Source organism: Plutella xylostella, chromosome 29, assembly GCF_932276165.1.
Source record: "Plutella xylostella chromosome 29, ilPluXylo3.1, whole genome shotgun sequence".
In the NCBI taxonomy this organism is placed as follows: Eukaryota; Metazoa; Arthropoda; class Insecta; order Lepidoptera; family Plutellidae; genus Plutella; species Plutella xylostella.
The window spans coordinates 177,897-202,605 of NC_064009.1; the positions used below are offsets into that span (position 1 = coordinate 177,897).

Consider the following 24,709-nt stretch of genomic DNA (forward strand, 5'->3'; position numbering starts at 1 on the left):
CAGACATCGCAGTGAGTACATAAAATGTATCAGCTCAACAACAAGAAACACTATTTCCCTCCGTATAATGGCCCACCTCAGAGGTTAAAACGGTAAATCAGCTCGCCACAATAGATAGATAAATAATATATACAACTCTAATCAAACAATGAATAACAATTTACCTTTAACAGCAGACGGGTTGACGAGATCCTTCGAGATGACAAACGGCACTCCCCGTCCGAACTTGTCTTGCCGCACTAACTCCCCGGACTCTCTCGTGACCCAGTAGAGCGACGACTCAAACACATCCAGGGATATCGGGTGCTTCAGGATGTCCCCCTTGAGGACCACCTTCCGGCCCGACCCGTCCTGCTTCATCATCTCGATGGTATTGAGCTTGGAGTCGGCCCAGTACACCGCGTGGTCCATTCCATAGTCTATGGCTAAGCCAGTCGGGTGTCGGATGTTCTCGGTGATTAGCGGGCGTCGCTTGGAGCCGTCCATCCAGCAGATCTCGATTTTAGGAGCGGAACCGGCGTCTGACCAGAACATTCTTCCCATTTGCGGGTCCAGGACTAGGGAAGTTGGTGATTCAATGCCGGCGGAGACGATGGCTCGTCTGTATCTTCCATCGGTCTTGGCGACCATGACGCGGCCTCGCGGCTTGGATCCAGCGCGGTCTGTTTCCGTCCAGTATAAGTTCTCTCCACTGTAGTCCACAGCAATAGCTGTCGGCTTCGCATTTCCCTTCATGTTGAGGTCCTGAGCGAACCCGCTCTTAACCTGTCCATTGAGGGCATTGACCATGTAGGAGCGTTTGATGGTCTTGTCGTAGCTGTCGGCCCAGAAGACCATTTCGTTCGTGGGGTCGTAGTCGATGGCCTCGATGCGCTTCTCGGCGCCGATGACGTTGAACTCCTCGTTCTTGTCCTGCACGAAGGCGCGGATCTCGGGCCCGTTCGCGAACATGAGGACCACGTCGCCTTCGGTGCTCTTGCACACGCCCGACAGGCTGTCCGCCAATCTGGAATGGGAAAGACATGTTCAGTAAAGCTACTTTTACTACATCAGTTAAGATCCCTCGTGAGATTTATAGTTCCTACTGCATTTTTATTACGATTACGTTTCCATATCCGATCACATCGGGGTCACCACTTTCGTTGGCAAGAAGAACATGTGGCCGTAGGTAGCCAATTAAAATTAAACAATTGGGACAAATTTAGTAAATAAATAGATAGATAAATAAATTACTGGTGCCACTTGGTACCGTTTGATATTTATGTACTGAAAAAAATGAATCAAAACAGCGCAGTTACCTGAAACCATCCCGACAGCTGCAGCTAAAGCTTCCATTCAAGTTGCTACAGAGCTGCGAACAGCGATGCGTGCCGGTGGCACATTCATCCACGTCTATGCACTTCTTCTTGTCCGTGGGCGAGATGATCCAGCCGTGGAAGCAGGAGCAGATGTACCCGCCCGAGCCGGGGGCGGGGACGGCCGCGCCCGGCGTCAGGGCGGGCAGGGTCAGGTTGGTGCAGAAGTGCTCGCAACCTCCTGCGGATGAAGTGGAATGTGGAAATGTGTGATGAAAAAACAGTCTATGCACTGTATAGGTGCATTCCTAGCTCTAGTCCTAACTAGTAACTTATTACTAGTTAGGTTACTAGTATTTTTGTAAATAAATAAATAAAATAAAAAGTAACTGTATAGTGGATGTGGCATTCTTAACTTCCAATGAGGGGTCGAGTGGAAAAAACCTTTCAGATGTCATGGTCAACCAATGCATTCAGTAGCATGCTCAGCTTTCTAAGTATCTCTTTACATCGAATAATCTGGAGGCCACATTTTAGATTTATGAAACCTATCGCTTCCTAGTAATGTACCTATAAGCAAGTCTACACCCTCACCTTTATCACTAAGGTCGCAGGTATGCGTATGATGACATCCCCTCTCATCACTGGCGTCTCCACAGTCATCAGCCAGGTCACAAAGCTGGGTCCGCTCTACACAATGTCTATTGGCGCACTGGTACTACGTGTCGGCTGAACAACCTTCTATAAGTCTTAATGTTGACTAGACTAGTTTTTGAAACCTATCGTTTCCTAGCAATGTACCTATAAGCAACCCTATACCCTCACCTTTGTCACTAAGGTCGCAGGTATGCGTATGATGGCACCCTCTCTCATCACTGGCGTCTCCACAATCATCAGCCAGGTCACACAATTGTGTCCGCTCCACACAATGTCTATTCGCGCACTGGTACTGCGTGTAGGGGTCGCACACGCGGCCGCGCGAGGCGCACAGCGTCATGTTGTTCTCGTCGGACCCGTCGCCGCAGTTGTCTGTGCCGTCGCATACTTGGTTCCTGGGGGGGGAAAAATTTATGTAAATAAATGTATAATTTGTCATGTGATTAATAAAAGAAGTTCAGACTTCAGGTGTTTGGTCAGCCTTTAGCTAAGCAGAAAGATGTGAGTTCTAGCCATGTCAATCTGTAATTATTATCCAATAGCTGTTCCCGCGCGCTTCGCTTCGCCTTAAAAAGTTTTCCAGTGAGAATTCCGAGATAAAAAGTAGCCTATGTTCTTTCTCAGGGTCAAGACCGTATGTATACCAAATTTCATTCAAATCCGTTCAGTAGTTTTGGCGTGAAAGAGTAACAGACAGACACACACAGTTACTTTCGCATTTATAATATTAAAAAAAAAAAAAAAAAACACGCACTCACGCCTTGTACTAATGTACTCCCTTGCGGGGTAGGCAGAGGTGCATCGCTGCACCCACTTTTCGCCAGAGTGTTATGTTAGTCCCAATGTAATAGGGGGCGGGCCTATTGCCATTTTACGGGCACATCCAAGACCCGAGAACAAATATCTGTGTTTAAACAAATATCTGCCCCAGCCGAGAATCGAACCCGGGACCATCGGCTCAGTAGTCAGGGTCACTAACCACTACGCCATTCGGTCGCCTATTATAATATTAGTTAGGATAATGCCCATACCACTAACATATATTTGACATCCATATCCATAACAATATTATATTCGAATAGATCATTACAGTCTGAACATTATTCATGTATATAGGTACTTAGACCTTTTTTGCAGTCTTTAGCCTAGTGGAGAGCTGGAGAGTTGTCTCTTCATGATTTTAGTCACTTAGGGCCACTTGCACCAACATATTAAATCTAGATTAAGTGTTAAATCTCGATTTATGCCATAAATTTATATGGAATAGCTGTCCCCGCGAGCTACGCTTCGCCTTAAAAAGTTTTCCCGTGGGAATTCCGGGATAAAAAGTAGCCTATGTTCTTTCCCAGGGTCTATACCATATGTATACCAAATTTCATTCAAATCCGTTCAGTAGTTTTGTCGTGAAAGAGTAACAGACAGACAGACAGACAGACAGACAGACAGACAGACAGACACAGTTACTTTCACATTTATAATATTAGTAAGGATGACGTTTCTTAAGTCGAATCTAGATTTAACACTTTAACACTTAGTGCATGTAACCCTTAGCCACAGTGGTACTATCACTGACCTGGGCACACAGCGGTGGTTGTCGCACTGGAACCGCCGCAGCGAGTCGCAGTTGAAGTCGGTGCACAGCGCCGGCGCCTCGTCGCTGCCGTCGCCGCAGTCGTCGGCGCCGTCGCACAGGTCCGCCTGCGACACGCACAGGTTGTTGCCGCACTGAAATCTGGGAAAATATATCTAATTAAGAGCCGTAAACAAAAAAAAAATCACAACTACAAGTGCCGCCGCTTAAGACATACTTTTATGACTATTCCTTCACAGTAAAAGCCATAAATCAAAAATAATAATGATAGTAACGAACCTGTTCTCGGGGCAGTAGCGGCCGCCGGGGAAGCGCGGCGGGCAACCGATCTCGTCCGACAGGTCGCGGCAGTCGCGGTCGCCGTCGCAGCGGAAGTAGGCGGCGACGCAGTGGCCCGACGCGCACTGGAACGTGCCGTTCTTGCAGCTGAAGCCGCCGCACTGCAGCTCGTCGCTGTTGTCGCCGCAGTCGTCCTCGTGGTCGCAGCGCCAGCGCGAAGACACGCACTTGCCGTTGCCGCACTTGAACTCGGACTCGGAGCAGTCGCGGTAGCGGTGGCGGCACAGCGCCTCCGACTCGTCGCTGCCGTCGCCGCAGTCGTCCGTGAAGTCGCACAGCCACTGGCGCGGCACGCAGCGGCGGTTGTCGCACGCGTGGTCGCCGGCGGCGCACGCCGGGCAGTGCTCCGGGAGCTCGTCGCTGCCGTCGCGGCAGTCGTCCTTGCCGTCGCAGAACAGCCACTGCGGGATGCAGCGGTAGTTGCTGCGGCCGGGGCAGCGCCGCCAGCCCGTGGTGCAGTTGCGCTGGCGGCACATGTACGCGGGCTCGTCCGAGTCGTCGCCGCAGTCGTTGTCGAAGTCGCACATCCACAGCTTGGGGATGCAGCGGCCGTTCTTGCAGGAGAACTCGGAGTCGGGGTCGCAGGTGCGGCGGTGGCACGTGGCCGGGTCCTCGTCGCTGCCGTCCTTGCAGTCGGCGTCGCCGTCGCAGCGCCACGAGTCCAGCACGCAGCGCCCGCTGCCGCGGCACTTGAACTCGAGCAGCGGGCAGGCGTGCGCGCACTGCGCCTCATCGCTGCCGTCGCCGCAGTCGTCGCTGCCGTCGCAGATGGTGGCGGCGGGCGTGCAGTTGGTGTTGTCGCACTGGAAGCTGCCGGCGCGGCAGTGGCGCGCGGGGCAGGAGGCGGGCTCGTCCGACCCGTCGGCGCAGTCCTTCTCGCCGTCGCACTTCCAGAACCACGGGATGCACTTCTCGTCGCGGCCGCCGCAGCGGTGCTGCCCGTCCGTGCAGTTGGCGACACACGTCTTCATGTCGCGCGCCAGGTAGAACTGGTTGGGACATGCGCACTTGTACGTGGTGGCGCCCTCCTCGCCGTACCCTTCAATGTTCAGGTAGCTGGACTCGTGTGGAGGAGCTATCAGACACAGATGCGAGCATCCGCCGTTGTTAGTCCCGCACGGGTTCGTGTAGGGCAGCTGTCGCAGCGGATGCACGATGTGGATGTCGTAAGGTCTGTGCGTCGTGTTTCGCAGAAGCGTCAGGTTTTCTCCCGAGTGTTTCTTTGCCTTGCTGATTGCCTTCAAGTTCCAGTCGGTCCAGTAGATGTCGTCATCGAACAAGCTCAGAGCGAATACATGAGGGACTTTAGTGCCAGATAGTACGACGTGCCTGTGTCTGCCCTCTAAATCGGCGGAGGCGATGTAGTCGAGATGTGCGTCGGCCCAGTAGATGCGGTCCGTGAAGTAGTCAATAGTGAGCGCGTTGGGCCACGCGATGTCGTCCTCCCAGTTCAGTATCACAGTGAAGTTGGTCCCGTCCATGCCCATCTTGCCGATATAGGCCTGCAGGTGCCACGACGTGTAGTACAGGTAGCCGGTGCCGGGGTGCACGATGATGGCCCGCGGGTCGGCGATGCCAGTTTTAAGAGTCTTCCTTCGGGTTCCGTCTAATTCCGAGACGTCCAAGTTCTTGGAGTGTCGATCGAGCCAGTACAGCTTGCGTCCGATCCAGTCCACGGCGATGCCTTCAAGTCCGTGCGAGTCGTGGCGGATCACCACCTCCTTCGTCGGGTTGGGGTCCGCGTAGTCCGACCTGTAGATGGTTTTGGCTGAAACATCGGCGAAGTACATCTTCTGTTCCTTGATATCGAAGTCGATGGCGACGACATTCATAAGGTCCTGGTGCACGAGGTTGTACAGCGCCGCGTCCGTGGACATGTTGCGCACGTAGTACTTGTTGGTGAAGATGAGCCAGGCGGTGGTGTTGTCGCGGCGCTTGCACGTGTGCTCGTCGGGCTCGCGCTCGTAGTAGCGCTCGTCGCACTTGCAGTAGTAGGAGCCGGGCGTGTTGGCGCAGGCCTGCGAGCACGCGGGCGCGGCCACGCACTCGTCCACGTCCGCGCACGCCTTGCCGTCCGCCTGCAGCCGGTAGCCGGCGTTGCAGTCGCAGTAGTAGCCCGTTAGCGTGTCCACGCACTTGTGGCCGCACTGGTTGGCCTCCAGCTTGGCGCACTCGTCCACGTGACAGTGCGCCGGCTCGTCCGAGTCGTCGCTGCAGTCGGACACCTTGTTGCACACGAGGCGCGCGTCGATGCACTGCTCGTTGTTGCACTTGAACTGTCCGGCGGGGCAGGCGGCGGCGGTCTTGTTGCAGGCGACCTCGTCAGAGCGGTCGCCGCAGTCGTCCTCGCCGTCGCAGCGGAAGTGGTTGCGGATGCACTTGAAGTTCTGGCACTGGAACTCCTGGTCGCCGCACTGCTTGTACTGCGTGTTGCAGTGCTTGCCCTCGTCGGAGCCGTCGCCGCAGTCGTTGTCGTGGTCGCACACCCAGCCGCGGTTGACGCAGCGGCCGTTGGTGCACGTGAACTGGTCGTCCTGGCAGGGCGCGGGCGCGGCGCAGTGGTGCAGCGTGGAGTTCTCGTCGGCGCCGTCCACGCAGTCGGGGTCGCCGTCGCACAGCCACTTGCGCGGGATGCACTGCGCGCGGCCCCACGCCTTGTTCTCGGCGCACGTGAACTCCGTGTCGGGGTCGCAGCGGCGCTCGTCGCACTGGTGGCGCGCGTCCTCGTCGCTGCCGTCCAGGCAGTCGTTGTCGCCGTCGCAGATGTAGATGCGCGGCACGCAGTTGCCGTTGTCGCACGTGAACAGGTCGCCGAAGCAGGTGCGGCCCTCGGATCGGCAGTACTCGGGCGGCTCGTCGGCCGCGTCGCCGCAGTCGTCGTCGCCGTCGCAGTACCACGTGGCGGGCACGCAGCGGTGGTTGGGGCAGCGGAACGAGTTCTGCGGGCACGTGCGGCGCGCGCAGTGCAGCGGGTCCTCGTCCGAGTTGTCGCCGCAGTCGTTGTCGCCGTCGCACAGCCAGTACGGCTCCACGCAGATGTTGGTCTTCTCGCACTTGAGGTGCGTGGCGGGGCAGGTGGTGTTGCGCGGGCAGCGCTCGTGCGTCTCGTCGGACGTCACGTTGTCCTTGCAGTCGTTGACGCCGTTGCAGAGCTGCGCCGCGGGGATGCAGCGCTGGTTGAGACACGTGAACTCGCCGGCGGCGCACGGCGGGTACTCGCAGCCCTCCTCGTCCGACCCGTCCTTGCAGTCGTTCTCGTGGTCGCACTTCCACGACTTGAAGATGCAGCGGCCGTTGTTGCAGCGGAACTCGTTGGGCGAGCAGGAGTGGTAGGCGCAGTAGTTGCGGTCCTCGTCCGACCCGTCGCCGCAGTCGTCGTCGCCGTCGCACGACCACATGCGGCTGATGCACTTGCCGTTTGCACACGAAAATTTACTAGCATCACAGGTGACGTTCTTGGAGACACACATGCGACCTTCGTTGACCAGTTTAGTGTTGTCATCGCATCTGCACTCGGCGGTGTTGTTGGGCGCGGGGTGGCAGGACTGGGCGCAGCCGCCGTTGCTGATCTTGCAGGGGTTGGTCTGGCACTGCTGCCGCCCCGTGCTGTACACGTGGATATCCCTCGGAGAATCCTCGAGTCTTTTCACCATCTCCACCATGTTGGCACCAGTATGCTTCTCTGCTCGGTATACTCCGCGAAGCTGTAGATCCGTCCAGTAGATGTAGTTTCTGAATACGGTGATAGCGAATGGATAGATTGTGGCTGAAATGAGGACTTCTCGGTCTGACCCGTCCATTTTGGATCTCTCGATCTTTTCGCGGACGGCGTCGGTCCAGTACAACATGTTCTCGTCAAAGTCAATGGTCAGGCCGCTCGGCTGTGACAAGTCTTTGTCGATGATGGCCTTCTTCAACGAGCCGGCCATGGTGGTTCGGTAGATCTTTCCGGAGGTTCCGAAGCGCCCCCAGTCCGTGTAGTACAGGGTTCCGTTGCAAGGATCCACGACGATAGCTCGCGGTCGCTCCACTCGAGCAATCATCACAAGTTCAGTTCCGTCCAGGTTCATAGCGTAGATTGAGTTGTTGGAGCTGTCGGTCCAGTACACCTTCTTCTGTGTCCAGTCGTACGAGATGCCCTCGGGGTTGATGCCCTTGTTGATGATGTTCTGGATCCCGGCGGGGTCAGGGTTGTTGGCCGACATCCACGCGATCCGCGCCCACGGACGGATTTGTGTAAAGAACAATTTATTATCAGCGTAATCGAATTCCACTCCGACCACATTAGTCAAGTTTCCGATGGGCTTGAAAGGTATTCCGGTTGATTTAGGATCTAAGTTTACAGCTCGGATCTCGGTCCTGGTAGTGAACACGAGGTACTCATCTACCACGTCACATTTCCTTGGGTTAGTGGCGGATATAGTTCCAGTGGCGCAGTCACAGCGGTGGGTGACGCCCTTGTTGGCCTCAGGCGGGTAGCTGAAGCAGAGCTGGTCGCAGCCGCCGTTGCCGAGCTTCCGGCACAGGTTGCCCTCGTCCGTGGGCTGGTTGTTGATGTCGAAGATCACTATATCCCTCAACTTCGGAAGGTTGGTTCGTACTTTCTCCGGTAGCGACATGTTTCCTGGTAGTTTGGAAGCTCTGTAGATAGTTTGTAAGTTCCTGTCGACCCAGTACACGCTGGTGGTGTGGATGGCGATGCCCATCGGGTTGGGCAGGTTGGACCGGATCAGTTGTCTGTTTCCTCCGTTGTACGAGATCTTCTGGATTTGATCGAGTTTGGAGTCCACCCAGTAGACGTCGTGCGACAACATGTCGATGGTGAGGTCCCTCGGGTTCGATATCCCCGAGCTCACCAGCGTCTGCCAGTTGCTTCCATCAAGGTACGCCTTTCCGATTCTTGGATATTGACCATAATCGATCCAGTACAGCAGCCTTTTTAGGGGATTCACTGCCAACTCTCTAGGCGCATCCATGGTGGTCTTGACCAGAACTTTCCTGTGTGAGCCGTCCAGCCAGCACATTTCAACGTAGTTTTCATGCGGGAACACGTTGGTGAAGTAGAGGTTCCCGGCGACCCAGTCCACGGCGAGCCCGCGCACGCCGTTGCTGCCGATGCCGTCCTTCACCACGTGCTGAAGAGCCGTGCCGTTGGGCCGGATCCTGAAGATGCCGTTCCAGTAGCCGCGGTTGAACTCCACCCAGTAGATGAAGTTCTCTGCGAAGTGTACATCGATGTGTAGAATGTGGTGGCCCTGGCCTGTGATAGGCACCATGGCTTCTGCGCTGCTGTCTATACTGTAGCCCCTGATGAGGTCCAGTTGAGACACAACAGCAAATGTCTTGTAAGGTACACAGTTAACCTCATTCTCTTTCCTGTAGCCGATGGAACACGCGCACACTCTAGACCCGACGTCGCTCGGGATACAGATCTGTTCGCAGCCCCCGTTGCTGTTAGTACACGGGTGGTGGATCATCTTCCTCTTCTGGAATATCGTCAGCGATTTCAGATCACTCTCATTGTCCATAATCGTTTTGAGGTTATCGCCGTTCGGCAAGTCTACCTTGATGATCTTTTCATGCCTAGGATCCAATAAATACAGTCGTGAGTCTAGCACGGCGATGGACTTGGGGTATGAGATGTCGTTGGCCTCGCTGAGCACGGTGCGGCGGTCGCTGCCGTCAGTCCCCACACTGACCACACTGGCCGGGAACTGCGTGCTGAAGTAGACCACCTTCTTGTCCAGGTCGATGGTGATGGCCTCGGGCCGCTCGATGCCGTCGACTAAGACCACGGCGCCGGTGCCGTCCATGTTGGCTTTGCCGATCTTTGCTGGTACTCCGTACCCGCCCTCGTCTGACCAGTACATCTTTCTGCAATGAAAAGGTATTAGCATTAGTTTATTAGGTACCTATTTTTCATTATCTTACCAAATTCTTTATCAGATCTTTATTTAAAACATCTTTTCAGTAAGTAGGTACATTATATAGGATAGGACAGCATAGTAAGGCCACTAAAAGCTAGGCAAGAAGATATTATTCGTAAAAACTTGAATGAAATGAAAATACTTTAAACTCCAATGAAATTAAACTTACCCTTCGGTAGGATCCAAACACAGTCCCTTCGGTTTAGCCAGTGATGATCTATTCCCGTCATTAGCCAGCACTATAGTGCGGTACTTGACTTTACTGTCGACCCGGATCAGTTCAATATTGCTGGCCACCCTATTGGCTATGTAGAGGTTCCGTCCCAGCCAATCAAATGCGATGCTCGATGGAGCCCCCACCATGCCTGTGTCCTGTCCGGTAAACTCGACCTTATTCCCTCCGCCGTAAGGCATGGTGTAGATTGTGCAGTTCTCGTCATCGGCGCTGTCTCCAGAGATGGATTGCAGCCAGTACAGCATGTGGCCTTGACGGTCGTAGTCTAGTTGGACACCACCTGGCAGAACAAAAACGCATTTTAATAAACCTTATCGGTAAAAATAACACTCTAATTGGTAAAAGTACACAATTAAAGTTTATTTTACCTTGAACTCCAACGACGGAAGCCAGCTGGCCGGCTCGGCCTGATCCATCAGTAGACAGGTCAATGATCTGCGATCCCTTCAGTACCATAAGGTAGGCTGTTTCCTCTGAAATTTGACAAAAATATTGATTAGCAAAGTCAAAAGTGCAGACACAATAAGAAAGGGATATCTAATATTCACATTCAAAATTAAATAAATACTTATGATGAATAAATATTATTAAAACCTTACCTTCAACACACTTCCCGTCAGGCAGAAGCTTGAAGCCGGGCTTGCAGAGGCAGCTGTACCCCAGGGTATTATTGGGACTCAGCAGACACAGGTGCTGGCAGGAGTCCGGCTTGCAGGGTGAACTGTACTGCGGCTGAAGCGACGGATGGTGCACGTGGATCGACAGCGGCTGCGAGATCAGGTGCGACACCACCGTCTGGTTCGAACCCTTGAACTTGTGCGCCGAGAGAACACGGTTCAACTGACGGTCCGTCCAGTATAGTGTGTCCTCGAATAGTGTGAGCGAATGCGGGTGCAGGAGGTAGTGGCTCCCGGCTAACACTTGCTGTCTTCCAGTGCCGTTGTAGTAGCAGAAGTCTATGAAGTCTAGCTTGGAGTCTGCAAAGTAAACCCTTTGTGTGGCCGTGTCTAGGGTCAGACCGTTGGGCCAGTAGATCTTGGTGTTGATGATGGCTTGTCTGTGGGTTCCGTCCATGCCGACTCTTTCGATTCTGGGGTTCTCTCCCCAGTCGGTCCAGAAGAGCCATCTGGCGTTAGGAGCGGGGTCCAGGCACATTCCTCGAGGCTGAGTGATGTTACCGCTGAGTAAAGCAGTTCGGGCTGTACCATCTTCCTTGGCTACTTCGATGGTGTTGAGTTTGCTGTCCAGCCAGTAGATGTTGCCACCAACCCAGTCATATGCCAGTCCCTCAACTAGATCCAAACCAGTCGAAATTATAACTTGAGGTTCGCTGCCTCTGTCTAACCGAGATATCTTCTTCAATTTCATATCAGACCAGAATATCGTTCCAGTGTGCATATTGGACGCAGTCGCTACAACATTCTCCACATTAATCGGCACCCTCTCCAATCCCTGCTCATTAAGATCAGCCACCAAAATCGAGTGCCTATTTGAAATGATCAAGAACGCACTAGAATGATTATTCGCTTTACAGGAGTGTTTGTCTGGCGCTAGCATGTACCCATCCACACAGCTGCAGTGGTAAGACCTCTTGACGTTGTGGCACTCCTGAGAGCACAGTCCTGGCGGGACACACTCGTCCACGTCGCGACAGGTGACACCATCCTCCTCTAGCTCCTCGCCTGGAGGACACAGGCACAGCGGGCCCGAGGGAGTCTGCTTGCACTCGTTGGAGCAGAGCCCCGACTGGTGCTGGCACTCCGCGAAGTCGCAGCTTGAACCTGACAAGATGTTCGTGTTTTGTTTGATGTGATGTGTTTGTGTGAGTTAAATTTGTAAGTATTGATTATTTAATGATGTCGATTCTGAAGGCGGAAATTCTAATTTTAATGCTGTCAAAACCTTAAATTCTTTGTTTAAAATTCGACTCTATGACTGTTGCCTGAAATCTCATTTTGTACTAACTTTTTTTTTTGTTTGACAGCGTTAAAATTAGAATTTCTGCCTTCAGAATCGACATCATTGTAAGGCTCTTTTACTGTAGTTTGTACCAGTATAGAACTGAAAGCTAGAGAACGTTTACATAGGTTCCACTTGAGAGATCTTGTATAGAAACTTTGCCTGAAAATAATGTAAGGACGGAAGAAGGAGGATATTATACCTTCATCAGCTCCGTTGGGGCAGTCGGGCTTGCCGTCGCACACTTGCGTGAGGTTCACGCAGCGACCAGTCACCTCCGGGCACTGCCACTCTCCCGATGGACATCTGCAATATTTTCATTTATGTTTATTTTATAAGAATGCCTCGTTATGTTGTTAGCCTGTGTACAAGCAGAAGTTCTAGGAGGCTTTACTCAACCGCTAAACATGTCCTGTAAAGGATTCTTGTCGCTCAGCCTTTTTTCATTTACTGAACTTTTGATCTCGTCATGGTGTTTTATAAATAACTCATATCTAATCAAAAGTCCCCCCAATCAGTCCCATTCCCTTTCTCTTTCAATCTCCATCTCCTTAAATGCTATCCCTTCTAAGATCACTTCTCATAAACGTTTTTCTAATAAGTTATAAGCCCTAATAGTTACCTGAATGGCGGCGACTTGCACGCATGCTCCAGCCCCTCATCAGAGTTATCCCCACAATCATCATTGCCATCGCACACGTAGGCCTTGAACACGCAGCGTCCGTTGTGGCACTTGAAGAAGTTCGGCGCGCACTCCGTGGTGCCGCACGAGGCCGGCTCGTCGGAGAGGTCCTCGCAGTCGGGGGTGCCTAGGGAGTGAGGGGTTTCGGGTATGTTTAAAAGGTCATTTAGAAGTAATTACTAAGTTGTAGTAAGTGTAAATGTATTTTAAATAATATTTTTATACGTCATAAATACCTATCAGACATTGTTATTTCTGACAACAAAGGTCTTCAATGAATGCGTCAGACCGGTGATGATATGTAGAAACGTGTACGTGGGCACTGGTTGTTGGACTGGAGTTTATCTCAGCAAGCACTGGAAGACGTTTCTCTACCATATTTTCCATTATCCGCAGGATGCGTATTTTTACAGACACTGAGGAATTACCTTCAGGTTTCCCTGACAAATCGCCTCAGAGACAAGAATAGCACCATTAGAAATAGCCACTTTTTAAGTGGCAAGTGTATCACATGTCCATTGTGCCAACTCACCGTCACAATACCAGGTCCTCGGTATGCATATATTCGACGCCTTGCACTGGAACTGCTTGTCGGCGGAGCACTGGTGCGGCGCCAGCGAGGGGCAGCCCGCCTCGTCGCTGCCGTCGTTGCAGTCCGGGATGCCGTCGCATTTGTACGCCTCCTGGGGTGGGGGAAATGGGGTTTTGGGTATTAGCTATTTGTAAGACCTTCAATTTCCAAGAGTGACATCCGGATGGATGCTACCCACCTAATAGATGTGTTATGTGCAGAGAAACCTGGGTCAGGTTTCTCTGCATTTCCCTCTCATAGTAACAATGCTTCTGAGAAGGGTCAGATTTCTCTACCTTATACTTTACCACGCTAGACACCATCCTAAAACGCATAGAATGCAAATTAGTCTGCAAGAAATTCATCAAATGAATGTTTTGAATCAAATGAATGTTTTGTTGTGCCTACGACGATTGTTTACAGAATAACCTACACCTACCTCTTGTAGCAGCGTGACGGATAGACCTCTTTAAGGTCTCGTGTGCGAAATCTGGTAATAATTTTAACGTGAGGCAACCTACACATCTATATTTCAGAGGTACGTACCTGCACGCACTGCTTGAGGTCGGCGCACTTGAACTGGCTGGCGAGGCAGGCGACGGGCGGGCAGTCGGCCTCGTCCTGCTTGTCGAAGCAGTCGTCGTCGCCGTCGCACACCCACGACGCCGGGATGCAGTGGCCCGTGCGGGGACACGTGAACTGGGGGGAAGAGAGGGGGTTATTGGTTGATGAGGTAAATTTTTAGGACACCAGGTGCTACCATCCTTTTCTGGCGGTGGCAATGGCAACAAGTTGAGCTCTAGCCACGTAAGTGAAGGAAGGTAGCACCTGGTATCCCACTTGCATTTCTTTGGGGTCACCATCTATAATGCTATATTGAGCAGTTATACATAATAAAGACCACCAAAAGCTTCAACAGCAGTTCATAGTAAAGATCATCGATTTCGGTTGGCTCTGTATAACCTATGGTTCCAGTATATCTGGTAGAATATAATTAGATAGAAACGTAGGCTGTGACTACTTGTGACATCCTCCAGCCAAAGTGACGGTGGTGGCCGCCGGCCGGAAGTGGCTAGGTGAGAAGATTGAAGGCAATTAGTTATGTTGCAGCTCGCTAGACACTATGCTTTTGGATGATTATTTCACTCCTCACTCGCCAGGAAAGCTAAGTAAAGTCCACGATACCTGGAAGTAAGCGCAAGTCTTCTCTGCGCAGTGCGTGCCCTCGTCGGAGCCGTCGCCGCAGTCGTTCTCCGAGTCGCACTTCCACGTGTTGGGCACGCAGCGGCCGTTGTCGCACTGGAAGAAACAAATACTTACATGTTTTATTTGTTGAATAACGTGTAACAAACAGCGAATGAACTATTTCTTGAAAAGGAACTGAGGAGAATAAAGCACTTGTAATGCGAGTTTGCGCTTATTTAATTCAAGTGAGAATTATAGCTGGAAGTTTTTGATGTGGTCCGGACTATTGCAGGACTATATTTTTAAAAATTTACTAAGTCCATAGGCCCTGCCATTTGCGCCCGGGAAAGATAATGATCAACTGCAGCAATAATCTTCACCGAACGGTACCTAAGTCCGATTTTATGATACACACATTTATTATTATGACTGATTTTTATTATTGATTTTTGAACAGTCTTTTGGCATAGGAAACCGTTTAATGAAGTTGATGGTTACAGCAAAAGCAAAGGGACATCTAAAAAGTGTCTTCAGCGCATCCATTAAGCAATTAAGTCTCTTTTGTACACAGAATACTAAACAGGTATTATACCTGGAACTGCGAGGTGGAGCAGGTGACGTTGACGCAGCCGGTCTCGTCGGAGAAGTCTCCGCAGTCGTTCTCCGAGTCACACTTGAACGTGGCGGGGATGCAGCGCCCCGACTTGCACATGAACTCCGACGCGCTGCACGTGCTCTCTGCGGGGGGAGGGGGGGTCAGTGGGGGCCGTGGTGAAGGTAGATAGATGAGTGATGAAATGGAAGAACTGGCAGACTTCAGTGGCTAGATTCATGGTCAACACATAAAGATGAGAGAATAAATGGAAGAGCTGATAGACCATGGTGGCTAGAACTACTAGAACAAGAGCAAAGCTGTTAAGAGATGTAAAATGAAAAGAAGACAATATAATATAATCTTTGCTAATGGATTGTATTGTCATAGAGAATGGATTTTAGGAGAGTATAGGAAACTTATGCCACGAGAAATCTTGGAATATGAGGAGATAATTATAGAGGAATAATATGAGGAGATAATTAGGAGTATCCCAACATATGAGAATAGTTGCAGAGCAATAAAAACCAATTCCACTTACTAGTACAGTTCTGTTCCTCATCACTATTGTCCAGACAGTCGTCGTCTCCGTCGCAGACCCAGCTCTTCGGTATGCAGCGCTGGTTGTTGCAGGTGAAGTCCCAGGAGTGCGGGCACGCCTGCAGCGGCGGCTCGGCCCCCGGGTCTGCCACGCAGCTTGTACCATCTCCTGATAATTTCTCCCCATACGGACATCCACACTTCACTGTTAACAACTCTGTGTTGTTCCGAGGGACCGCAAAGCAGAGTTTCTGGCAGTTCCCGTTGTTTCTAGAGCAGGGTTGCATAGGGTCGATCTTTTGGATCTCGTCGCTGTAGACCTTGACCCCGTACAGGCGGTTTGTCTGCGGCTCGCGCACCATGATGTCCTCCTGCTCGCCTGTCAGTTTGTGAAGGCGCACAATGGCGTCTAACCTCCAGTCCGTTATGTACATGAACTCTTTGTGGATCACGATGGAGAATGGATGCCTTATCAGCCTAGAGTTGACAGTCTTGACGTCGGTTCCGTCGAGCTTGGCGTGTTGAACATGGTCTAGTAAAGCATCGCACCAGTACACTCGGTCTTCTATGAAATCTATGGATAAACCGTTGGGCCATCCCAATGTGACGTTCTCGAATACTAATAGTCCGGTTCCGTCTGTATTCGCTCGGCTGATGTTCGCTGGACGATCCCACTCGGAGAAGAAAATATAACCCTTGTTGGGATGCACCACGATCGCGCGAGGCCTCTTTAAGTCCTTCAGCAGCGTTCTCTTAAAAGCTACGTTTCTCGTCGACAGAACATTAAGCGTTCCTTTCCTAGAATCTATGTAGTACAAGTTTTTGGAGACCCAGTCGACTGCCAGCCCTTCAACTCCCTCGTTCTGTGAGGCCAGTACTATCTCCCGGGTGGTTCCGTTCCGGTGCACGCGGAAGATGACGTCCTGAAGCACATCCGAGTAGTAGATGTGTTCGTCGCGCGCGTCGAAGTCGAGCCCCACGAAGCGCGCGCGCCGCGAAACCACCGGCAGGATCGCCTCGCTGAACCCTTCTATCACCGGGTCTAACACCTTCCCTTTAATGAACCTCTGTTGCGAGTACATAAGGAACTCTTTCACTATGTCACAGTTTCTCAAATCAGCTTGTAGCTTGTAGCCGATGTTACAGGCGCATCGGTATCCTAGACCTCCATTCTGTAGCGCAGTAACTATGCACATTTGTGAGCATCCTCCGTTGTTGTTGCCGCAAGGGTTGTTGACTGACGTCTGCTTCAGGGAGTGTATCACAGTTATAGCTTTGGGGTCTCTGATGTCTTTCATCTTGTAGATGGCTTGGATGCTGGAGGATCCCTCGTATTTGTTCACAGAGCTGATGCCCTGCTTGGTGCCGTCAGACCAGTACACTCTGTCTTCAAACAGAGCCAGCCTTGAAGGGCTGGGAACCTGTTGTCCTCTCAGAACCAGGAAACGGTGGTTTCCATCGTAATCTACGGATTCTATGTAGTCGAGCAGTGAGTCACACCAGAACACTCGCCGTGCGATTATGTCTACTGCTATACCCGACGCTTTGTATGTGGCTTCTAAAACTATGGCTTTCGAGTGGGTGCCGTCCATGTTTGCTCTTATTATCTGGAAAGAAGAAAAACATTGAGCATCATTCTGTGATCTGTTTTTGACAATAACTTAATAACATTTCTTAACAGTTCTATATCTCACCTGACTGCTATCAGCAACAAACATCAGTCCCAACGTCGGATCGAGCGCAATATCGGCCGGATTCGTCAAGTTGGACCCCAACACCACGGCGTGCCCTCGTCCATCTAGTTCAAACACGTCGATCTTCTGTCCGATGGCGTCGGCCACATATAGCTTGTCGCCCACCCAGTCCACGGCGAGGGCCACGGGGGCCCACGAGCCGGGGACTGTGATGTCCGAGTTGCTGTAGGATTGCACCCCGGGCGGCGTGCTCATCTGCTGGATGTGGATCTGGTGGTGGGGAGATATATTTTATAGAAATACAAGTATGCACTGTTAGAAAGAAATTTAGTATTCGTCGTAAAATGAATACATTCTTGACGAAAGTCAACTAAAAACTACTAATTTTAATACGGGACAGGTAACCTATAGAGAAGGTTTATTGTGCCTTGGAGTGTTAAAATATACGAATATTAAAAATAATTCTAAAATGAGTAATTAATCTTGCTTAAAATCTACCTATGTTCTGACCCAAATATTACTATTTACTGTAAAACCTAGAATTAACTAACTATACTTCATTCAGGGAAACGACGAAGTACTAAGAATACACGATTGCATATGATTGGTCATACATAAGACGCTAAGGCCATGTTTAGGTACACTGTTATTATAACATACCTTTCTTGTCTTCAAATCGGACCAGAACAGCAAATTCCTCCTAAAATGATAATCCAGTCCTGCCGCCGACGTAGCATTAGCCAGGGGGGCGGGCGCGCGCCCGTGCAGGTCCATCCTCAGCACCGCCTTCTCGTGAGCCAGGAGGAGCGCCGGAGCCGCGGCCTCGCCCGCCACACAGCGTTTGCCGTCGACCAGAGTGTAGCCGGGCGCGCACAGGCATTTGTAGGCTACGGGGTGTATAAAGTGAACATAATTATTATACAGATTGGAGCGCTATTTAATAGGGGGCAAAGAATAGGGGGCATGACTTGCTGAATCAACGACGTTCCACAGATAGCCAGTAGAAGCTGTCTATAGAGAAGATGGAAAGACAGGGTATTTAAGGGTTTCCTTCTTTTTTAAGACTAAGAACTTATTTAAGTTTTATTTTATGCGTCTTGTTAGGCATTTGCCCTATCCTCTGACATTCCATACTGTCATTCTCTCAGTCGGTAACATTTTCTTTTTCGCAATCCAGCATTTTCTACGTTTTCCTTTATCTACCTCATCTCAGGCACTTTTTCTACTTTGGTAACCAATCAAAACTTATTCGATTCTATCGACTATTACATCACAACAATACTCACATCCAGGAGTATTAACACAGAGCTGGTGGCAAAGCCCCCAGTCCTTGCACTCGTCGCGGTCGACACACGTGCGGTTGTCGGGCGCGAGGGCCAGCCCCGCCGCGCACGCGCACGCGCCGCCCGCCGGCGACGCCACGCACTTGTACTGGCAGGAGAGCGCCGGGCAGGAGGCGGTTGCTGTGGGGGGAGGGGTTAGAGATTGGTGACGAGTGGCGGAAGCTATCGTAAAACAATTGATATTCTAAATACAAAATGGGTACGTCTATGCTTTGTAAAATCTAGCATAAGCGCTATAGCCGCTGTGAAATCCAAACATTTAGCCCCAATTTTGCCATAGTCGGTTTGATCATAACCAGGGATTAGTTGTTGACTTTTTAAACATAATGTCAAGAAGTTAATATGGAGATGACGTATAATTGATGACATTACAATGTAACAGGGGTGTTAATGATCTAACATAATTTGTCGTTTTTCAAGGGAAAATTAACTTTATTCACGAGGCATAAGTATGTATCAATCAAACGTCATTGGACTGTTGCTATTTTTTACAAAGTGATGATTCTGTCCGACCGGGTTCGGTCACGGCGACTGTTACGGCTGGGGAGGGCGTCGGTCGTGTGCCCCCATATGACTTATGTAGCCGATCTTGGCTGTGAACGTGCGGTTGCACTGGCTACATGCCATTGGAGTAGTGGTAGTGTATGGCAGCTGGTGGTCTACTTCTGAGTTTATAGTACTTTTCAGGCACATAAAAACAGAGGACCCAATTTTTTTTCTTGTAAGTTATACATCCATATACTTACAACAGGCAGTTTCCTCGTCAGCATTATCCTCGCAATCCCTTTTTCCATCGCAGAGCTGTGAGCGCGCGATACACTTGTGAGTGCCCCCGGGGCCGCCGCGCGGGCATAGGTATCTGAAAAAACAATTTGTTGATAAATATACAAAATTTTACAACAACGGTATTATCTGGACTGTGTTATTCGAAGATCGCTGTGATATCGACTGATATTACGAGGATCGCGCTATCATTGAAATGTATCATTGAAATAGTAGAAAAAATGTGTCCCCAAGTGACTTATCAACTGTACGTAATATACTTCCGGTGCACCTGGGAAGTCAGCGATTGGCAATTTATCTGAGTAATCCAAGGAACATTTCTCTAAAAGTGAAGGTGGTGAAGGGCTATTATCCTTTCACCACCGTGACTAAATGATAGTCCACGTCATAGTTTGTTACTGACACTACAAGAAGCATATTCAACTAACCTGTTATCAGGACAGGCTATAGCAGTGCAGTTGGCCTCGTCGGAGCCGTCGGCGCAGTCCTTGTAGCCGTCGCAGTGGTACGACGCGGGGATGCACAGCGCGTTGCTGCAGCGGAACTGACCGATGTGGCATGGCGGGAAACCTGCGGGTTTGAGGTTATGTTTGGGTGAGATTGGGGTGGTTTTGGTATCTGAGTCGTGGTAGGTAAATTATATAACTATGGATAAAAACTATAGTAAAATAATTATCTTTTAATGGATATTGCCATTGCATTTTATTAATTTTCTATAGTGCGTGGTAAAGGTTTCACAATGTAAACAAAACAAAAAACAAAACATGAACAAAATGGCGGCAAGTTTTGTTTTTTTAAACCATAGACAAAATGAGATTTTCAACCTACCTCTTTACAAATAAAATAATCCACCTTTTAAAGAAGGTCAGACACATTAACCACTCTCAGAATAAGGATTCAGAATTCTATAAAACTTGGAAGAACGCGATTTTTTATTCTTTGTACATAAGGCGTTCACTACCAAAAGTGAGGGACAAATCCTGTCTACAACCTCCTCTTCCGCCAGCCACACCAATACTCACTACAATGCGCCTCATCCGAGTTGTCCCCGCAGTCGTCCTTGTGGTCGCACTTGGTGCTCGCGTCCACACACTTGTCCCCGGCGGCGCAGCGGAACTGGTCGAGCCGGCAGGACAGCGGCGCGCCCGGGCAGTCGCGCTCGTCTGCTCCTGTGCGGCAGTCTAGGTAGCTGCGGACGAGGAGGGGAGGGTTAGGTTTACCTAGAGAGGGTAGGTAGATACCTCAACTATCTACCTGGTAACCTAAGCTGGGGAACAACGTGTGCGACAGTCTAGGTAGCTGAGGACGAGGAGGGAATTAGAGAGGTAATAATATGTAGGGACATCTCACGCACGGCCATCTGACCCCAAACTAGGTAGAGCCTGTAATATGGGTGTCGGACAGCTGATATATCTACACACATACATAATACATATAGTTACATATTAACACCCAAAACTCGAGTATAAATATCTGTCTTTAAAGAAATATATCTGCCCCAACCGGAGATCAAACCCGGGACCGGAGACGAAACCCGGACTTCGGAATAGCAGTCAGGATCACTAACCACTACACCATTCGGTCGTCTAGGTTGGTTATATGGGAAATAGCTGTGACTTGTCATGTGTGAGAGTTAAAGATAATCTAAACAAAGTAGCGTTGATACACAACTATATGTTTCAAATAATAATATGATCACAACTGTAATCCCCAAATGTGTAGTCAAAGGTGACTCAAAACACCCACTTTTACTGTACATTGGTTTTAGAGGTTGTAAAGGTAGTGATCCCAATAAGTCCCAAGTGTATAAAACATGTGGAAACATAAACGTTTTACACTAAAAGACTCCTCTGGAGTATTCCGGGACACAACATAATATTATTTCAGCTGATGTTCAGCTATTCAAGAAAATTATCCTCATTAGAGCGGACGAAGTAAAATCATAACAAAATCGTATGAATGCGGCGAAACTCTTCCACCATTTGCTTTCACAACTAATGACCTGGAAAAAAGGGTTTTATTTCATCCAGCATCACATTTAGAATGTTGTCTAAAAATAAAATGAAACATCTAGGTTTCGTAAACGAAAGTTGAACAGATTTTTATATACAAAAAGACCCTTTGTCCCTAAACTTTACCTACAACTTTTTAGAAGTTGAACGAAATCAATGAGAGGTTTACACGAGGCAATAAATAATATAGTATATCGGTATACCTCTTTTTAACTGACTTCGAAAAAAGGAGGTTCTTAATTCTTCTATATTATGTAGGTACTAGCTGTTCGCGCGAGCTTCGCTTCGGCTTAAAAAGGTTTTCCGTGGGAATTCCGCGATAAAAGTAGCCTATGTGTTAATCCAGGGTATCAGCTATCCTACCTACCCACATGTCGTTGTGTATGTTGATTACTGACCCAGACCGTCTCGATTTACATTTGGAGCAATACACAAGTATTCAATCGCATGTGTCGTGTGTGGTAAAGGTGCTTACCCATCGCATCTCTTCTCTTTAGGTATGCAGGGTCCCTGCGACGCCGCCTTGCCCGGCCCGCCGCTCTCCACGCCGCACTGGAAGTCGTCTGTCTGACACTTGCGGTATGCTGAAACAGAAGATGATAGGATATCAGTGGTGTAAGGGAGAGATGCCAGCATTAAGTTGCTGTTGATAAACTGGTTGTTAGGTACATATTATTTGCAGTTGCAGGAGAAATGGAGGTTAATGTGTTCTTTAACATCGATTTATAATCAACAGTGAGCAGCACCTTGTGGTATAACTTTAGCTATTGAGAGACGGATATAACCCTCCTTTTCGCTTCGCCGTAGTCGGGTAAAAAACGCAAATAATCCTACAGCTACTGTGTGTCCGTAAAGCGCCCGAAGGGTTAACCCAAAAAGTAATTTAGGTAATGACGTAAATATTTCCTGTAATACCCACCCACACAATCTTGGACATTTGAAATTTAATTGATTTCTATTTAAAGGTCGTAAAAGGCATTGTTTTCACGTCCTGAAGTCCAGTCGGGTGAGAGCCACGCGGGCAGGTCTCATAATGAAATTCCTTGAAATTAGCGCCGCCGGTGTGATTGCGGCCGCACCGGGTCGATGCGCCGCGGCCATGTCCAGTGTGAAGGGTGCTTTAGCTATTTTATACCCATGAAAACCCTTTTTCTTGGTACTAAAGTATTAAGAAAATATTAAAGACAAGTATTAACTAACGCATGTATACTATGGACTTTTTACATGGAAACAAAATAAACTCATTAATTAGGTACAAACCAGGCAATTACTCGTATAACCCTACTTGTGACACATCTAGTTAAACTAGGTGAACGACGCATTAGTCAAAGCCACTCAACTCAAAGCAGACGAATTTCAAAAGAATATTTTTTATCATCCATCCTGATTCCTGAAAACACCATTTAGCTAATGGGTGCTAAAATAAATGAAACTGATTATCCGATGCTGATACCTAACAGTAGGCAGAGGGAGCCAAAGGTATCAATTTCATCACCAGAATAAACATAGCTGTGCATTCACGTGTATTTTTTATACAAAGGCTAAAACGAATTTATCAAACGTTTGATGGTCAATATAGTTTGTTAGTTACAGTTTGTACAAAGTAAAGCATAAAGGTACGTGCTCACTCGCCCGGTGTCCGGTGGGCCGGAATCGGCCCGGTGACCGCCGGGCGGCTGCACACACAGTGTAACCACCCATCTCCACAGATGATTAACATGTACACTATCAAGTGTGTATACTTCTTTAGTTTGGTGCGATTATGATTATCTGCACGCGAAATGTACATTTGTGACGCTTTGGTAGGTGTAATAACCGCTATGTATAGAGGTATGTTTGGTACATATCAAATCCTCATCATCAGCCAATAATCATCCACTGCTGGACATAGGCCTCTCCCAAGGAGCGCCACAACACTCGGTCCTCGGCCTTCCTCATCCAACCACTACCCGCCACCCGCCTAAGGTCGTCAGTCCAGCGGGCAGGAGGGCGTCCCACGCTGCGTTTGCCTGTTCGTGGTCTCCACTCGAGAACTTGTCTACCCCAACGGTTATCGGTTCTTCGGCAGATATGACCAGCCCACTGCCACTTCAGCTTGCATATTTTGACAGCTATGTCGGTAACCTTAGTCCTCTGACGGATAACCTCATTTCTGATACGATCCATCAGAGAAACCCCAAGCATAGCTCTCTCCATAGCACGCTGAGCGACTTTAAATCGGTGGACCAGTCCTACCGTCAGTGTCCACGTCTCTGCACCATACGTCATCACTGGCAGGACGCACTGGTTGAAGACTTTTGTCTTCAGGCTCTGAGGAATGGCCGAGGAGAATATGTGACGAAGTTTCCCGAATGCAGCCCAACCCAGTTGGATGCGCCTTGCAGCCTCCTTGTCGAAGATGCTTCTGCCTAGTTGAATAGTCTGCCCGAGGTAGACATATTCTTGCACAACTTCGATTGTTGCCTCACCAACGGCGACCGTATCAAATCCTGTAAGTATATTTTCACTACAGATATAAACTGATGAGCCTTGAGCATTTAGTCATGAGTCGTGATGAGCTGTAACCGCAGGCTAATGAGCGAGTAACGTCGTCGCCCACACACACCCACACACGGCATACTAGATCACAGGGCGTCCCACGGGGGAGTCTGAACGATATTCATATCAAATAATATTATGTTAATGTCCTCCTAGCCGAATTTCGGCTACGGCGGCCAATCTCAATTGAGATCAGCCATCTACGCAGGAGTAGATTATAGTGCCCAAGTGTGTGCGCAGTACACAGGAGCACTCTCTGTTCCATCACTCTCATAGCCCAATGGGACGGATTGACCGACACGACTGGAGAGAGCTAGGCGCAGGACCGACTGCTTTACATGCCCATCCGACAGCATGGATCGTTTCACTGTTTCGGACAACAGGTGATCAGCCTTCTATGTCCTAACCAAACTTAGAACCACAATTTAGAAACACAAATTGATGGTCCCACCCGGGAATCGAACCCAGGACCTCTGGGTCATGAAGCGAAGCAAAGCGAAATATTAATATTATGTTAATATTAGGGTGACGTGTGTTTTGCATTTACTAGTTTAGGAAAGTTTTCGGATTAGATTGGGCACTGAGAAGATTTTACATGTATCAATTTAAATGTTTTGTAAATGTGTAGTTGGACTCTAACAGGATATGCATAATTTTAAAACTATAATATTAAATTTGAGTCATTACAAAATATTCGTATGATTTAGTATTTAGCACATAAGTAGTAGTAGTTGCAAATACTAGCGAATACTATGCCAGTATCATG

General features: G+C 49.5%; 1 protein-coding gene across 1 annotated transcript in view; it reads right to left on the reverse strand.

Moving 5' to 3' along the window:
- Nucleotides 1–24,709, reverse strand: part of LOC105387463 (low-density lipoprotein receptor-related protein 2) — a 184,751-nt gene that overhangs the window by 2,360 nt on the left and 157,682 nt on the right. Inside the window, exons 4-25 of the mRNA XM_048631639.1 lie at nt 21,881–21,989; nt 20,416–20,582; nt 19,822–19,963; nt 19,357–19,469; nt 18,554–18,730; nt 17,928–18,154; nt 17,268–17,537; nt 15,575–17,180; nt 15,034–15,179; nt 14,442–14,555; nt 13,803–13,955; nt 13,218–13,368; nt 12,626–12,812; nt 12,206–12,309; nt 10,644–11,825; nt 10,413–10,517; nt 9,979–10,324; nt 3,823–9,756; nt 3,526–3,684; nt 2,121–2,347; nt 1,299–1,536; nt 165–1,006 (exon numbers count right to left, since the gene is read on the reverse strand). Coding sequence (XP_048487596.1) covers nt 165–1,006; nt 1,299–1,536; nt 2,121–2,347; nt 3,526–3,684; nt 3,823–9,756; nt 9,979–10,324; nt 10,413–10,517; nt 10,644–11,825; nt 12,206–12,309; nt 12,626–12,812; nt 13,218–13,368; nt 13,803–13,955; nt 14,442–14,555; nt 15,034–15,179; nt 15,575–17,180; nt 17,268–17,537; nt 17,928–18,154; nt 18,554–18,730; nt 19,357–19,469; nt 19,822–19,963; nt 20,416–20,582; nt 21,881–21,989 — 12,699 coding nt within the window. The remainder of the gene's footprint in view (nt 1–164; nt 1,007–1,298; nt 1,537–2,120; nt 2,348–3,525; nt 3,685–3,822; nt 9,757–9,978; nt 10,325–10,412; nt 10,518–10,643; nt 11,826–12,205; nt 12,310–12,625; nt 12,813–13,217; nt 13,369–13,802; nt 13,956–14,441; nt 14,556–15,033; nt 15,180–15,574; nt 17,181–17,267; nt 17,538–17,927; nt 18,155–18,553; nt 18,731–19,356; nt 19,470–19,821; nt 19,964–20,415; nt 20,583–21,880; nt 21,990–24,709) is intronic.